General features: G+C 47.9%; 1 protein-coding gene across 1 annotated transcript in view; it reads right to left on the bottom strand.

The window, feature by feature from the left end:
* The window catches only part of LOC142461329 (uncharacterized), a 30,521-nt gene that overhangs the window by 7,126 nt on the left and 5,227 nt on the right, over positions 1-18,168 (bottom strand). The window contains exons 2-4 of the mRNA XM_075563130.1: positions 16,509-16,682; positions 11,988-12,160; positions 734-851 (exon numbers count right to left, since the gene is read on the bottom strand). Coding sequence (XP_075419245.1) covers positions 734-851; positions 11,988-12,160; positions 16,509-16,682 — 465 coding nt within the window. The remainder of the gene's footprint in view (positions 1-733; positions 852-11,987; positions 12,161-16,508; positions 16,683-18,168) is intronic.

The following is an 18,168-nucleotide window of genomic DNA, read 5'->3' as shown; positions in this document are numbered from 1 at the left end:
AGAGGGAAGGGTCCCCAAAATGGCTGAAGGGAAACTCAAGCAGTCTTTCTCCAGCTTGAGGGCTGTGCGGTTACAGGACTGTGCTCACTTCCTGACGCCACACAATCGCACGTCAAGAGAAGGGAATTCCGCTGCAGGTGAGAATACAGCTCGGAGAAATGCCGCCCGGGCTTCCCTCTCACTCTCACTGTGTCCCATCGAGAGGGCAGCGAGTGGCCGCCACCAGTACCTGGCTGCTCCTGACAGGAATTCAAGAGTGCTCAGTGACCAGGAGAAGCTTGTCCTTCTGCCCCTGGACCATCTACCTTTGAGCTGCTGCGACTCATCATCTAAGACAGCGGTTCTCAACCTGGGGGTCAAACGACCCTTCACAGGGTCGCCCGTTTCACAACAGTAGCAAAATGACAGTTATGGAGCAGCAAGGAAAATCATGTTATGGTGGGGGGTCACCGCCACATGAGGACCTGTGTGAAAGGGTCGCTGTGAGGAAGGTGGAGCGCCGGCGCTCTATGCGTCCACCTGAGACGGACTTGGAGCGTGTTCATCTGCAGCTGGTCAGGACTCCTGGGGGCAGGTGTGAAGAAGGAACGAAACGGAATCTCAGCCACAAAGAAGAAAGTGTACTCTTGTGGAGGACTGTAATTCACCATGTTCTGCTCACCCTCTGACCCAGCGGCAGGGTGTCACGCCTGTGTGCTCTGTGCCAACGCCCAGGCTTGGGGTCCACACTCACCCGGAGACTGGCGGCTTCAGCGGCCCGCCCTGCCTCGGTGACCACCCGGAGCAGCTGCTGTGCATTTCCCAGGAGGAGCTCTTCGGAGGACTTGCTTCTGGCCAGGGAGGCCTTGACACTGGGGAGTTTATGGGGAGAGAGCAGACAACATGACATCAGGCAAGAGATACCATCCCAAGTCACCCCTCAAATACCTGGAAGAATGACAACATGAGCCTTTCCCAGAAAGCAAGCATGCTTTGTGGGGCCCATGCAGAGAGAGGATGTTTTAGGGACCTACCCGAAGATTCCCATCGCTCCAGGAGAAGCACCGAGGTAAGACGTTTTTAACTCACAGAGGAAAAGAGTTGAATCCTTTCAGTCAATTCAATATAACGCTTGTCTTATACCAACCATGCATTCCTTGAATAAAAAATTGCCAGGCACATGCTGTATATGAAACCAGTCTGGGAGCACTATCGGCCTAGTGTTGAACCCTGGTTGGGGATCCACCCCTCTCAGCTGCTCCTCAGGAGACAGACGAGGGTATCTACACCCATAGTTAGACTCAGAGACCCTGTAGACGGGTCACTACGGGTTGGAAGTGAGACTCCGTGCAGTGGGTTTGGGGCTTGGTTATTCTCTAGGTGGAGACTTGGTGGCACAGAATCAAAACACATGATTGCTAACCAAAAGGTTGGCAGTTTGAATCCAGCAGCCTCTCATTTGAGAAAGACGTGGCCGCCTGCTTCTGTAAAGACTTACAACCTCGGAAGCCTGTAGGCTAGTTCTACCCATTCCGTTTGCTTGAAAATGAACTTTGCACAGAAAGCCAACTGTTTTTAAAAATCCTCTGGGGACCAAAGCCTCTGGGCCACTGACCAGGAGGACCCCTGCTGCGCTGCTTGCTGTGGACTAGGCCTCTCCTGCACGAGGATTCCCTTGGCCAGAGACTGAAGGCCAGGCCAGCGCCGAGGTCACTTCCAAATGTCTGCAGCACAAAGCCTCTCTCCACTCGGGCTTCTTGCCACAGAAACACGCTTCTCTGTAAGAACTGCCGCTGCTGTGTGCTACTGAGTCAGTTCCAAGCTACAGTGACTTTCTAGCCACAGAACAGAATACTGCCTGACCCTGCAGTCGGTACGGTTTGAGCCTATGGTTGCAGCCACCACCGTGTCAGTCCCTCTCTCTGAGGACCTTCCTCTTCTTCGATGACCCTCTACTTGACCAAGCAAGAGGTCCATCTCCAGGGACTGGTTTCTCCTGATAATGCATCCACAGTACATGCGATGAATAATAATGTTATTGATCATAAGACCACGATTAAAACACAGCAATTCCTCTTCCGGCTTCCAGCTTGCACGCGAGCTCATTTCCATGCAATTGGGTTAGGTGTCACTTAGCCATCAAAGTGTCATCTGGGCTTTGTGGCACTTCAAAGAGACCTTCTGCAGCCTGCTTGCCCAATTCGGTGAGTCGTTTGATTTCCTGAGAACTGCTTCCATGGACATTGCTTGACAACTTCAAACTTTTCTCCATCGTCATGACAACTTCAAACTTGACAACTTCAAACTTTCTTGACAACTTCAAACTTTTGACAACTACAAACTTTTCTCCATCGTCATGCCTTATGTGTTCAGTTGTGAGGGTTTCCTGTTCTTTATGCGGAGGCGAAAGCCATACTGGTGGCCGTGTCGTCTTGAATCGTCCTCAGGGAATGCTTCAAGTCCTGTTGCATTCCCAATGCCAAGCTGCACCATCCATGTACCTTGGGTTGTGAACAAGTCTTCCTCCAATCCCACATTCTTCGTCAGGTCGTCACTATTTCTCGGATGGTCCGGTGAGGAATGTTGGTGAAAGGATACAGCCAGATGCACAGCTTGCCTGATTTTCCCCACAGTGTCCCCTCGCTCCGTGCAAACAGCTGCCTCTTTTGGTCTGTGTGCAGCTTCTGCATGAGCACTAGGAAGTGTCCGAGACTCCTCGTTCTTCAAAATGTCATCTACAGTTTGTTATCCCCCACACAGTTGAACGTTTTCGCATAGCCAAAGAAAACATGGGGAAACATCTTCCTGATGTTCCCTGCTTTCAGCCAAGACCCATCTGACATCATCCACGATACCCCACGTCCCTGCCCTCTTCTGAATCTGGCTTTAATTTTTTGGCGATGCTCTGTCGATGTTCTTCTGCAACCATTTCTTCATCATGGAATTACTCGCATGTGATATCAATGGCATTGCTCCATAGAGTCTGCATTCTCTTGGATCACTTTGGAAGGGGCATGAATATGGGTCTCTTTGGAAGGGGCATGAGTATGGGTCTCCGTCAGGTGGCGGTGGTCAACATTTCTTGGCACAATTGAGTGAGCGCTTCTAGTGCTGCAGCCATTTGTTGAAACAACTCTGCTGGGATTCCATCAGTCCCTAGAGACTTGTTTAACTGAATGCCTTCCATGCCGCTTGGTCTTCTTCCTTCAAGAACTAGATGGATGTGGAGTCTTAGAGTCCTGGATGGGGCAGATGGTTAATGTGTTAGACTGGGTGGAGGTCCCAGTCCACCCAGAGGCCTCTGGGGGGAAAGGCCTATCAATTTACTTGTGCAACATCAGACACTGGAAAGGCTGTGGAGAACAGTTCTACTGGGACCCCCAGGGGGTTGCCATGATTCAGAATCAGCAAGATCGCTACATTTTCATTTCTTTCTTATAAGCGATCTCCAAACTGTTTGGCTCAACCAACTGTGGTGATTTTCTGCTGAGTGTCACACATGGTGCTCAGCTAGAAAAATGCAAAATCAAGTAAGATCCATCCTTTGCAGTTAAGTGGGAAGAACTGGGATAGAAGTTGTGTGAAATGTCATTTTCTCTCTCTTTCCTCCCCCCCCTCCCCCCGCCCCATTTACTTCTTTCCCTTTGCCAGTTTCCAAAATACTCTAACAGAAGTGGTTCTTTATTATCCTTCAACTGTGACCAAGTCACTTGGATTTTCAGTAGGGTGTCAGTGCACAGCCCCCTGAAAACCGCGCTTCAACTCTCTGTAGTTCCTGCTCTAATCGAGAGGACCGCTCTCTTCAGTCTTTCCCTCGTGCCCGATTGCTTTCTGTTCTCACGACACCCTTGCGAGCCACAGTGACAGAGGAACTGGTTTCAAACAAGATAACAACAGCAACAACCAAACCCCCGGGAGTCACATTTCCTGGGCTATAGACTGTGGCAGGTCAGCAGGAGCTTCAGCCAGGCTCCCACAGCTGCAGTCTACCCAGCGGACAGGAACATGTCACACCTGCAACATCACATGTACTACATAGTACCAATGATACTGGAAAACACTCCTAAAGGCCAATAGATAAGATGTAAAAAAGAAAAAAAAAGGAGTTTTGTCTTCAGTGCAGTTCATCTTAGCTTGAACATGCTGTAAATTGCGGGTTCTCTGTGCCACAATTTCCAGTTACAGGGACCCTTGAGGTGACTCGATTCCCCTGGAGGTCTTTGCCTCTCTGACAACATGGGAAGCTCTTTCCTCTCTTCCCAGGCCTTGCTCCAGCCCTCCTCTTCCCTGCTCTGTGACACTGGAGCTGAGACCCTGAGCAGCACATTTCCCAGACTCACTTATCCCTTGCCCTCTTGCCAAGGTGCTGCCAGGCCCTCGAGGGAAATGGCTGCTGGTTAAAGAGCAAAAGGATGTTTACGTTCTTCTATTTCCGACCTCTGTGGACAACTTCAGGGCCGGCCTCTACCCTCTTCTGACTCTAATAGCACTCCTAGCTGCTCGGGTCCTCCTCAGGGGTCTGAGCACCAGCCACTGGGACCGTCCTCTGAGCTCCTACGTTCACCTCTCCTGCTGCACACTTGCCCCCACCCCACCCCGCCAGCTCTAAGGGGCGGTAACTGCTTACTGCAATTACTAAGTCTGGTATACTAGCATGCCCCTTTGCTCCTTCAAACTTTAAACCTACAACATATTTGTAACTAATCCCCTGTCTTAAATCTCTTCTGTTCAACATGTAAGTAGCCCTCAACTATCAACAGTTCTGACTTACATCAAATGCCTCACTTTTTTTTTCATTTTCATGATTATTGCCTTTCAATATCACTATCTTAAGAATCCGGTCTTTATTTGTCTTTGGGGGTTACATATAAACATACAGGTATGATGACACCAGCAAACTGCATGCTGCAACACCGTATGTCGGACACACGGCTAAAGATGAGACGTACAAGTTTTAAAGAGGACAGTGCCGAGTACAGTTCGTGTTTGCGTGAATGCTCGGGAAGTCACAGACTCTCTGAGTGCCAGTTCCCCCTTCTGGTCTGGTCTCGGCCAGCACAGCTCTTGACTAGAAGTGCTTTGGGTCCTCCTGTGTCCCCGCTTTCCAGAACGCCTGGGCTTCAGCTCTGCCTAATGTAAGAGCCACAAAAGCCTTCCAACCACTTAGAGGACAGAGAAGCATCTTGCTCCAGTGGCCAAGGAAATCCCCCTACAAGTCTGTCCCTAAGCCAGAGGGTCGAAGGTAGAAAGTACTTTGAAAAACAAATTGACGCCTCAGGATGACTAATGACAGCCTGATGACTGACACCGCCGAGTGGTCACATCACATGTCAGGACTGGATAAAGGTCTTTTTAAAAAATCATTTTATTGGGGACTTGTACAACTCTTATCAGAATCCATCCATCCATCCATTGTGTCAAGCATATTTGTTGCCATCATCATTTTCAAAATATTTTCTTTCTATTTAAGCCCCTGGCATCAGCCTCTCATTTTTTCCTCTCCCTCCTCCACCCGCCCTGGATAAAAGTCTTATGTAGCTAGTAGTCAAATTCTTTAATTAAAACACTTTGGTGGATGTCTAGTTGGAAACAAACAAACAAACTCTCAAACCTAAGCATATATGCTTCCAAAAGGGTCTGACAGCCCTCTGCAGGTTACCTGGACAACCTGCCCTTTTTGCACTGTTAATGAGAGCAGCCACCAATCCCAAAGGAGACTATAGCCCTCTCCTTAACCAACTAACTTATGTCTCATTGAAGCAGTTTCCTCCTTTCACCCCACATCTAGTTGCTCTATTTTTAATCAGGGAGACCCAATCGCCTTGTTTCAGGGGTAAGGTACTCCACACTTGCTTATCCAGCAGAGCCTATTCTCTTTGTTGTTTTGGACTGGGGGGGGGGGTCTTCCTGTCTTGATACTAGAACATCCACAGTCTCTTGAGGGGCTCTCTGGAAGTCAAGGTGAAGAGCAGCTACTCACTCAAATAGATGCTGCAGGCTGAGGCAGGGCCAGTACTTCATGAGAGACTAGGGCGAGCCAAGAGCTGTGGGTTCCAGGAAGAAGAGGCCCCTCCCTTCTGTGGGGGCTGCTGGGAAAGGCCCTGGGGCAGCCCAGGAAGTCATTCCTGTCAAACGGAGGGAGACGGAAGGGCCAGAAGTATTTCTGGATGGGACAAGACAGTCAAGATGGCGGAGGAAAGGGTGCCCAGAAGAGGTCATGGCACAGTGTCCAGGATCATCAAGCCATGCCCCCAGGGTACAGAGCATGGTGTGTAAAGAAGAACAGCAAGCAGTGCGCTTGGGACGACCCCCTCCTGGGGGTCACATGTGACTGAGTCTGGGGAGAGACGGATTCAGACACCACCCTCAGAAAAGCTGAACAGGAACTACATGAATTTGGATAAAAATAATAATAATAATAATTTATTCTTCGTTGTCAAATAGACCGAAATGTGGCATGACTGTTTTAGAAGCACTGTGTTTCTATTTAAGGTGATGGAAAACTTGTCAATGGATGTTGGTGATGATTACACAGCATGATTGTATAATTGGTGTCACTGGATGGAATGCTTGCAAAATGTTGAATTTCAAATGTTGTGCTAACTCTATTTTTCATAACAAAAAGAGGGAAGCCATGAAACAACCGATCCCATAATAGAAAATGTATGTTAGGCCTTTTACAGATTGATTCCCAGTTCTCTTTCTCTTTCCTCCTGGAAATTATTTGAATATCTTATGTGTTGTCACCTTGAAAAAAATATTTGGAGACATAGCTATTATAGGATTTTTATTATAACATCAGTAAGACTTGATAATGAGCATCTTTAGATTGACTTATTGTATGATTTTTCAACCACATCTAAATAGAAAACAAAGAAATAAACAAGTCAATAAGCCAGACCTGATTTGAGATCCAGTGAGGCAAGAAAGCAAGCAAATGGAAAGCCCCACGTTTAGGACTGATGACAATTTCAGCAGCCCTGGTGGTGCTGTCAGGTAAGTGATGGACTGCTCACCTCAAAGTTGGCAGTTCAAACCCATCAGCCGCTCCTCAGGAGAAAGATGAGGCTGTCTGCTCCCAGAGATTTACAACCACAAAAACGCTAGTTCGGGGTCTTGTGAGTCAAAATCGACTCAGTAGCATTGGGTATGGCCATGATAATTTTAGGGAGAAGCAATGAGGAGTCGAACTGAAAATCTTCAGAAGTCCAGGCATACTGGACCAGTGGATAATAGAGGGCAATCACCCTGAGAGCTTCATAAACCTATTCCCTAAGGCTCTCACCGTGACTATAGTGCTCTATTTTAAGAAACCTATATGAGACCAAAAGGCAAACAAAGCCCACATGAGAAGATAAGGGGGAGGGAGGTAGATACTAGAAAGGGAACATCAAGAACACGGTAAAGACCGTGGCTACACGTGGGAAAGGTAGTTGATGTCACTGAGCAATTTGCATAGACATTGTTGAGGGGGAACCGAATCGACCATGCAAACTTTCACAGAAAACACGGAAAATATTGTTTTAAAATGACTTTCACTTTCAAGGTAGGTGCCAACTACAGAAGCACAACCGATCCCTGTCCAGAGCCTAAAGCAGGAGGTATCTGCCGGGGGCCCGGCCATGGAAGCACTGGGAAGAGGACATGAGGCAGCCCACCGTGCCAAGCAAACAATGAAGGACGATGTCTCTGTGCCCGCAACTGCTAATGGAGACATCGGAAGCCTAGAGGAAGCAGGAAGTGTTTGGCAAGTTATTGGACAGATGGTGCGCTGGTTGTAAGCGGATCTTTAGCAAACCTGGCGGTGGTGCCTGCTCAGTGTAATTAGATCCCAGTGAAAGGCATCCGGAGTCTGGATGGCACTGCTTTGGAGTTCCGTGTCTTTATCAGTATTTAATGCGCATGACGGAAAAGGGAACTTCAAAGCGAAAGGGGGCATGGCATCCCGCGGGAGGCACATCAGCAGTTTTAGGTTACCTGACAAACCATCATGGCATCTAATCAGCCTTCCGGAAGCATTTTCATTCATTCGACACCTTCGTACAAGATCGCATTTTTGTTTTGATCGAGATCAATAGTTTCTAAAATTATTCCTGGGACCTAAACGAAGAGATTCTAATTCAGTAGATTCAGGAGGTTCAGCTGCTGGTCAACTTGGACCCAACACAGCTGTCCGGACACCTGTTACAGACAGTTCTCTCTGAGGGTTTGTGGCCCTGTTCTTCCTAAAGGAATCCTTTAGAGATTTTAAGTAAGATTTTTAAAAAATTGTATTTTAAAGATGAAAATATGACTCATATGCCAACCAAACCAACCCATTGCATCAAATTGCTTCTGACACATAATGACCTTACAGGATGGATCAGAACTGCCCATTGGCTTTCCTAGATTGTAACTCTTTATGGAAGCTGACTGCAACTCTTTTTCCCATGGAGCAGGTGGTGGATTTGAACCGCCTAATCACTGATCCACCAAGACTGCTTACAACTTGTGTGCTGGTCTTGGAAGCTGTGTGAAGTCAGCTCCAAATCACAGACACACCAGGCACAAGGGAACAAGCCACCACCGGGTCCTGCACCAGCCCCACAACTCTCCTTATTTGGATCCCACAGTGGCAGTCGCTACATCAATCTGATTGTCGGAGAACTTCCTCTTTTTTGCTGCCCCTCTACTTTTCCGGGGAGAGTCTCTCCTGACAACACGTCCAAAGTATGTGAGACAGAGTCTCCTCATCTTCGCTTTTGAGAAGCATTCTGGCTGTCCTCTTTTTTATATTTTTGTATTAATAAATCATTTTGTTGGGGGGCTCGTACAGCTCTAATCACAATCCATATATCAATTGTACCAAACACCTTTGTACATATGTGGCCATCATCATTTTCAAAACATTTTCTTTCTGCTTGAGCCCTTGGTATCAGCTCCTCATTTTTTCCTCCCTCCCCCACCTTCCCACTCTCGTGGACCCCTAGTAAAATATAAATAATTATTATTTTCATACCTTACACTAGCCACTGTCTCCCTTCACCCACATTTCTGTTGTTCATCCCCCCGTGTGGGGGGTTTTGAGGGGTATGTCAATCATAATGGTTGGTTCCCCATTTCTCCCCCTTCACCTCCCACCTTCCCCATACACATGGTATCACTACTCCAGTTACTTTTCCTGAGGGGTTTATCTGTCCTGAACTCCCAGTGTCGAGAGCTCTTATCAGTACCAGTGTACATGTTCCGGTCTAGCCGGATTTGTAATGTAGAACTGGGGTCATGATAGTGGGGTGGGGACGGGGGGTGGGGGAGCGGGGAAGGAAGCATTAAAGAACTAGAGAAATGTTGTGTGTTCCGTCGGTGCTGTGCTGCACCCTGGCTGTCTCATTCTTGCCTTGTGACCCTTCTATGAGGGAGTGTCCAGTTGTCTACAGATGGGCTTTGGGTCTCCACTCCTACCCCACTGGTATATTTGCGTCAGTATATTTGTTTGTTTGGGGTCTTCTGATGCCTGATACCATATCCCATCAAAACTTCATGATCACACAGGCTGGTGTGCCTCTTCCATGTGGGCTTTGTTGCTTCCCTGCTAGATGGCTGCTTGCTTACGATCAAGCTTGTAAGCCTTCAAGCTGTACTTTGTGGGAGAATAGTGAAACCAGGCATGATGGCCAGGGTTGCCCGACCTTGTTCGTTGTGCAGTGAAGGATATGAGGTACATGGTCCTGGGGGCATTGTTCATGGAATTGATTGATGAGCACTCCTCTTTTCTCTCCGGAAGCTAATGCTCTGCAAAGGCACCTCAACTTGGGAGCACAGTTTGATTTTCATATAGTAGCTTAACGGTTAATATCGCTGGGGTAGCCGAGAGGAGGAACACTTTTAACAGACCAACAGCTCTGCCTTCACAAGAGCTGTCTAAGGTTTGAAAGCTTCAAGAGGGTTACAGTGAACATCACAGAATGGACAGTGTAGCTCAGGAATTACAGTTAGTGTCATTAAAACCATATATCCCAGTGATTTATAGATACTGTGGGCCCTGACCCAAGCCATGGTATGTTCGATTGCTCCACAGGCATGTGAAATGTGAACACTGGCTAAAGAAAACAGAAGAATCCATGCATTTGAATCGTGGTGCTAGCAAAGACATGGACTGTCAGAAGAACACACAAACTAGTCCTGGAAAAAGTTCAGCCAGTGCCTGCAATCATGGAGATGAAATAAATCAGTGTGTTTAGTCTCTCTCTCAAAAAAGAAAGAAAGCTATTTAACTTTTGGTGAATTAACTTTTGGTGAAATTTCAAGGTTTTTACTCCTTTAGTGGATTGAGAGATTGGTAATCACACCCATATCTGAAATGTTAAAATCAAGTGCCATCCCAAATTTTACATGGAAAATGTTTGATAAGCTATCTTATCTTGTAGTCATTATGTAGCTGAAACATTATCATGGAGAACAATTGGTTGAGCATACTACCAGCTGAAGTTTGTAGGAACAGATACAGAGTCTCACGTGGAAATTAAGCGGTTCCATGGTTAGAATGCTGTTTTCTATGTGACCCACATGAAAGCTGTATCAGGAGGCAATTATCTAAAACTACTTTCTTCCAAAGTTGAGGCATATTAAAAAATTACTCCTAATATAAGCTCTATGTTGCCATGGGTTTTCTTAAACAAACCACATTCCTCATGCTTTCATCTAGAAATGAGTGCATTCTTAAAGATAACTAAGTTTTCTTAGGAAACTGGTGACTCATTGGTAGAATTTTCAACTTCCGTCAGACCAGGTTTGATTCCTGGGCAATGCGCTCAGGTGCAGCCAACATCCATATGTCAGGTAAAGTTTTATGTGTTGTGACTGGGCTGAATGGTTTCCAGTGGCTCTTCCAGGCAAAAGTGGCCTTGAATGAAAGGTCTGGTGCCCTATTTCTGAAATGTCAGCCCATGAAAAGAACCCCGCGAATCACAGTGGCTGATGCAATGATACAAGAGGTCGTCAGTAGTGTGTTCCACTCGAAGGCAGCCAACAATAATCTTTTCTCATTAGATCTAATTCATATGTAAACAAATATAGAGGCTAGGATCAAAATCCAGACATGACTACAAAGGTGGTCAATCCTCTGGGGTTGTCAGTGACCCCGGAGGTTAACATTACTATCTGTACACCTGTGAGCACAGCTTTGTTGGAGTAAGTGCACAGCCTTCTGAAGGGAGGAGGGACCAATGTTGAAAAGCAACATGAATGCTAACATTTTGTTCTCACTTTGTGAATTGGGTGAAGGTTTACAGAGCAGATCATCTGTTCAACATTCAGCAATTCATACAATCCCCCCCCCCCAGCTCATCCACTGCAACCCCTTTGATGTAACATGACCTACATTTTCCTATGGAACTTTGTCCTTGGGTAAGTGCTGCCCCTTGGATCTGAATGGTGAACGAGTCTAAGGTGTGTGTGCCTCCCATGTGTTATTGCTCCCCTGACAGACCTGTCCATTGGTAGGCTGAAAATTGAACCAGGGCATAGGGTTCACACCTACTCAGAAACAAGTTTTCCATATCAAATCTTTCTTTGTTCTGCCTCATCATATATTTTCACATACATATTAGTGAGAAAGTGAGAAAGGGCACTGACTTCACTGTGCTTCTTATGTTCTATAATTATTCTTCATATTTTCAACATGCACTTAATATTCCCAATAAATACAGATCACTTGGGAGAGGAAAAAAAAAGAAATTTGAGGTGCACACAGATAAAACACGTCATTCCACTGCATGCTGTCCCTCTAGACCAGTGGGTTCTCAACCTTCCTAATGCCGTGATCCTTTAATACAGTTCCTCGTGTGGTGGTGACCCCCCAACCATAAAATTATTCTCGTTGCTACTTCATAACTATAATTTTGCTACTGCTATGAATTGGGTGACCCTTGTGAAAGGATCCTTTGACCCTCCAAAGGGGTCGTGACCCACAGGTTGAGAACCGCTGCTCTAGGCAGAGCACTGCTGCTCCTAGCAAAGGAGCCTCCTACCTGGAGATGATGCGCAGCTGGTTGCTCATCGTTTGGATCTGCTCGACCACACACAGGAGCTCCTGGGAGTATCTTGGATCTATGCAGTTCTTAGCAACGATGTGGATAAATTTGGCGAAGTTTTGCCCAGAAGTTGCGATCTTTCTAGCAGAGGTAATGAGCTGATCTTTGGTCTGCATCAAATGAAATAGAGCTTCAATCGCAGAATGATCATAAAGCGACAACTCACAGAAACCCATAGGACACTGTAAGCCACCCACAGGTTCCCAAGACTAAATCTTTACAGGCGGCGGTGACCTTCAAAGCATTTAACTGTTAGTTCGCTGCCCGAATGACTATTTTAAGTACTAAGAAATTATGTACCAAAAGGTAGGTAATATTTAAAAGAGAACTACAAAAATGGTGCACAGAACTAGATTATAAGAGTTTTTAAATATTAATGAGAAATATTAAGTAATACCTGACCCCAAACAATAAAACTTATTTAAGATATTTCCATATTGCTTCTTGATTGGCATCTCACTTGTAATATGCTTCGCTTTCAAGTGAGCCTCATCGGCTGTGAGCTTGCTCCTTGGCCATCGCTTCACTGTAGGAGTGGGATCCATCTCTTTAGGGTAAGGCCAATGGACAAGAGTCATTGTGTTTGCTCCATGAGAAGCCGGCGAGTTCCCTTCTCGGAGCATATTGCGTTCATCTTTGAGAAACCCCGCCCCCTCTGCGGAACTGACAGCAACAGTTCTGACAGTAATTTCAGCTCTCTGAGCCCTGTCAGGAACCACGTAATTCACTGTGCAAATGTGAATTTCAGCACAAAGCTGAAATGAATGTCACCTTCTGGTTGTTTGTCATGTTTTCTGTTCACATTATATGTCTGTTTACTGAAGTGAAAAATTCAAGGGAGTAAAAATGTAGTATTGCATCCAAAGTATATCAAGTTTTATGAAGTGAATAATTAAATATTACAAGCATAGTTCCATCTAATTTTCTATATCTATAGATACAGCGAATATGACTTAGAATATACTGTGGGCACAAAAAAAAAAAGAATATACTGTGAGCACTTAGACTAGACTGTTTCCCAGATGAACATTAAAAAAGAGCAAGGAGTGTACGTTTGTCATTTCCACCTAGAGAGAACCGTAGCACAAGTGCCATTTCAGCACCCAGCTTGGTGAAGTCAACATATAACTAGTTTCAGTTTAGTTCGGCTCCCAGAATGGTTGAGAGCCAATATTCCGTTCCAGCACTAATCGCAATAGCCAAAAGGTAGAAGCAGTACAAACATGGTGTATACACACACACACATACACACACACTAATGGAATTGCTCTATGAATTGTTTTGAAGCCCCTTTTTGTGTGTATATGAACACGTACATATGCATATGTGATGAGATATGTGATGAGCCATAAAGAGAAACGACGTCTTGATCCATGTCACAACATGGATGAGCCTCACACACATGCTGAGTGAAGTCAGTCATCCACAAAGAGACAAATACCATATGATCCTATTTCTATGGAATATCTGTACGAGACAAGTCTGCAGAGATCAGAGTTTACCAGTGGTTACCAATGGCAGTCAAGAGGGCGGGGGAGAGGAAAAGACGACAAGGCTTCGGAGGTACTGAGCTTCTGTTAAAGGGGCGGGGAAATCAGAGTCCCTGGTGCTGGATGAACAAGATCAACATGATTACTATCCAGCCCTGTGTTGGGAAGACTGTGAAGATGTAAGTGCTTTGTTACCTAGGTATTTACCAGAACTTTCAAAAAGAAAAATTAAGAGCATGAGGAAGGCACTTTGGGGACCCCGTTTTAAAGCACTTGACTACTTACTGAGAGTGTGAGGTTCCCAGCCCCAGCTGCCCTGCAGAGGAAAGGTGTGGAGGTCTGCGATTTTACAGACTTCGAGCGTGGAAGCCCCGGGAGCAGTTTCACAATGTTCTAGAGGGTTTCCATGAGTTAGACTCGACTTGGGGACAATGGGTGTGGGTTTGGGTTCAACACAATTCCCTTGCATGTTTTCCCCAAGAAATGAGTGCCCGGCTAAAGCCTTCAAAGCTTTCTTGGCCAACGTATTTCAGCCCCAGAACAAACGCATGGTCCGCTACTCCCAGGTTAGGAACGAACTTTTTCTCCTAAAAAGCACAGAGCAAGGTATCAGCGGCCATCCGGGTGTGTAGGGCAGAAGGGAGGCGGCCCAGCCTGCTGGTCCTGATTAGGCCTATTCTCCACAAGGAGCTGCAGCCTGCGTGCACTTTGTGGGAAGGTTTCAGCAGGTTACAGACAGAGAGGAGGCTCCCAGAAACACATCCGAGTCAGAAGCAGTGTGGGAACATCCAGGTCAGAGGCAGTCGTGGCTGGAACAAAGGTCCACAGACTAGTCACATGTAGAGTTCCCCAACTTGGACTTCATGTTGAGTGGGCTGAGGCCAGAGCCACTCCTTAGTAAGCTGACTTACACCATTCATCTTTCTGGGCTTTACTTTCTTCATTTGAAAACCAAAAAGGACTTGGACTAAATCAATTTCCATTCTTGTCTTAAAAACAATTAAACAACAAAGTCTAGTATTCAGAGAAATGATGGGTTGTTTCCGCTCATGGAGTGACTGAACCAGCCCCACTGGCCTGCCTGCAAGAGCAGGGAGGTGGTTCCTCAACAGGCCAAGGGAAAGGAGATCAGCGCAGGAAGATGACAACACAAGATATGCCAGGATTCGTAGCACTGCAGCCATCCCAGGAGGTCTTTGCCCACCCACACCTGTGTTCAGGTGCTGAGGCTGGCGACGACACGTCCAAACGAAGACACTAGGGAAAGGCTCATCACTCACATCATGAAGCTCCCACGCAGATATGCAGATGACTGGGGGAGCCAGGAAGGTGGATTTGCCTGGGGTTCACGGTCCGTAGGAGTTGGCCCAGGGTGGCTGTGTTGTGTCAGAGCTGTGTGCCGTGGACTCCCAGCAGCACCAAAGAAGAATGGCTGGGCTTTCTGCTCGACCTTTGCACACGTAGAGCAAGAGGAGCAGAGAGGCGAGGGGCTTGACGGCTGTCGGTAAGCACCAGAATTGAGTGGACCCCCTGATCCCTTTGCTCTGTTGAGGGACTCCTGAACGCACGGAGTGTGAGCACTAAGTGTTATTGGGCAAGAGTTACACGTTGCTCACCCAGCCCTGTTTGTCACGACTCATCACTAGCTTCCTCCTCTGCCCTAACCTCTCCAGGCAGGAGAGACACGACCCAATAAGCTTCATGGTGCTGTTGGCCGACATTGAGCTGACTGTCGTGCCTCAGGAAACCCTAAATCTCTACTGTTCCCTCGTGAATCACTCTTCACTTGTTGTACTCAAGAGCACTAGGCTGTTGGGATCTGATTAGTAGTCACATGAGGACTTGGGGAGAATTCAACATAACCACCCCATTCTGCTTTTTCTAAATGGTCCGTTGACCTTTCCTTTGTCATTTCCCTTTAGGGGATCGTCATGAATTGGGGAGGTGATTGACAGATGGGGGTTTGTATACTCCCACTCCCTCAGCTGCTCTCACTGCCAGCACCCGCAGCCTGTCTTCATGAGAACAGGAAACAGGACTCAGCCGGGAAGAATAACTGCCCCCACTTCTGATGTGAGGCCCTGGTGCTCATGGTCCTGAAAGGCAATGACTGGCTGTGCAGACAGGGCGGGAAGAGGGGCCTCACAATGAAAGGGCTGAGTCTTGGAAGTAGCACTTGGCAGCAGCGGGGATTAGCTTTTCATGTAGTAGGGGGATGCCCAGAATCCTGCCTTCTGTTCTGGCAACACCCCCAAGATGGGAATGTGTAGTTCCCCACAGCCTGGCCATGGCTTCTGGAGCCCTGGTGCCCAGCAGACCTTCACAGGGAGGAGTTTCTAAATGACTCACTCTCGGTGCTCTTCTCCCTCCGCCACACATTCGATAAAGGGGCTTCTTGGATTTTCCAGTGTTGGTGCATTCATGATGAACGAAGTCTGACGAAATGTAATGAACAGTGAACCACGGAGAATTAGAACAGGCTCTACAGTGATCGAAGTTGCACCCTCAAAGAGCCATTGGGCAGCATCCTTGTCCCCCTCAGGGGGTGCTGACCCTGGAGGGGAGTCCTCCAGAGCATCCAGCCCTTGCCATCTCTATGTTGAGATGTTTTTAATGTCTGAAGGCTCCCCAGCTATCCTGTAAGATGCACGTGGGCCCTTTTACCTGCTCGGTTGCCGTTCCTGGGAAATTACTTTCCCTGGTGAAATAAGACAGACTCTCCATAAGTGAGCACGGGCAGGAAGGAAAGGGAGGGGGGCTTTATGATAAACCCGGGTGGACAGTGAGCAGGGGACCTAACAATGCTGAGTGCCCAACGGGTGGACAGTGAGCAGGGGACCTAACAATGCTGAGTGCCCAAGAGCCTGAGGCTGGCCCTTCCTTCTGGGGAGCCTTCAGCTGTCTCGCACTTAAGGGGTGTAGCTAGAAGCCCCCACCCGGCCACCGAGGCCTGCGGAATCACACATACCAGGGCATGTCCTCTCCTCTTCGAACTCTGCGCCATCAGGAACACCTCCTTGGCCATCTCACGGGTGAGCTGAGTGATTCGGTTCTCCGTGCTGGCCTCCTTCCGGGGAGGCTGGGTGGGCTCCGTGGGCGGCCCGGTCACAAGGTCAGTGGAGCTGGAGGGTGCGTGGCTGAGCTGCGGCAGAGAGAGAAGAGAGGGAGAAAAGTCCTCACATGTGTGTTGTATCACCTTACATACTTTGGACATAGCATCAGCAGAGACTTAGGTTTCTCGATAATGTTAAGTGTTAGAAATACCTCAGTCCCTGGCTTCGCGTGAGAAAGAATTCACATCGAGGCCTGGTTTGTGATCCAAGTGAGTTTTATAAAGGATAGAAGCCGTTTCAGGCATTGCAGTAAATGGAACACGAGCGAGAGCGAGAGCGAGAGCGAGAGCGAGAGCGAGAGCGAGAGCGAGAGCGAGAGCGAGAGCGAGAGCGAGAGCGAGAGCGAGAGCGAGAGCGAGAGCGAGAGCGAGAGCGAGAGCGAGAGCGAGAGCGAGAGCGAGAGCGAGAGCGAGAGCGAGAGCGAGAGCGAGAGCGAGAGCGAGAGCGAGAGCGAGAGCGAGAGCGAGAGCGAGAGCGAGAGCGAGAGCGAGAGCGAGAGCGAGAGCGAGAGCGAGAGCGAGAGCGAGAGCACTTGGCATAGCTGTGTGTAGTAGCTGCTCAGAGAGAAAAACTTCTGGCTTTTCAAGACCCCTCCTCTCCCCACCTCTCCCCCTGTTCAGAAGTGTGGTGGGCAGTACTTTTTTATCCCATTGGCTGAATTAAGCCCACCTGGCCTAGATGGGGTCCCACCCAGATGTACTGGCTTCCTGTCTCAAAGACCTGGATGTGAGCAGGCCCTGTAGCCTTAAGCAGCTTCCAACTTCCAGTAAGGGGGGAGGGAGCCTTTGGCATGTAGAGGGACAAGCCCTAGTTCTGGCTCTAGCTCCCGAACAAGACCAGTCCCTGGAGAAGGACGTCATGCTTGGTAAAGTGGCAGGCAGTGACAGAGGAAGGCCCTCCACAAGAGGGACTGACCCAGTAGCTGCAACAACGGGCTCAGGCATAGGAACGATTGCAAGGATGGCCCGGTTCGGGGAGTGTTTTGTGCTGTCGAGAGCAGGGTGGCAACGGGTCAGAACTAACTGGCTGGCAATTAGCAACAACAACAAAAGAACAGTGGAAATCAGGATCCCCCACCCACTCCCTGTCCTAGTAGTTCTTGGCAAATTTCTTTAAGCACAAGGGTAAGTCCAAAGGTATTATGTCTAAGGCTTCAGTTCCCACGGGCCCGGGTTTTCACAGGTCTCTGCATCTGCAGAGGGCTGCAGACAGCTCCTCCCAGTAGTACGTTTCTCTTCCTCTCATTAGGTGGCATCCAAAGAAAGGTCCAAACAAAGCTCTGGCTTCTGGGAGATCTGCTGAGCCTGTTACATTCCAGGTAAAGAGTTTCAGGCAGAGATCAGCTCGAAGGCTATGGTGTCTTATGGGAGGAGGGAAAGGCAGTGGAGGGAGGGGGAGGAGAGGGCGGGGAGGGGGGCTTCTAAAGGGTTTTAGAAAGATTCTTAGGGGGTAACGTTGATATATTTTCCCAAAGGACACAGATGATCGGGGAGGGGTGGGATTGTTAGGAAGAAG

The sequence above is a fragment of the Tenrec ecaudatus genome, chromosome 11, assembly GCF_050624435.1.
Source record: "Tenrec ecaudatus isolate mTenEca1 chromosome 11, mTenEca1.hap1, whole genome shotgun sequence".
Lineage (NCBI taxonomy): Eukaryota > Metazoa > Chordata > Mammalia > Afrosoricida > Tenrecidae > Tenrec > Tenrec ecaudatus.
This window is presented reverse-complemented; position numbering and strand designations above follow the sequence as displayed.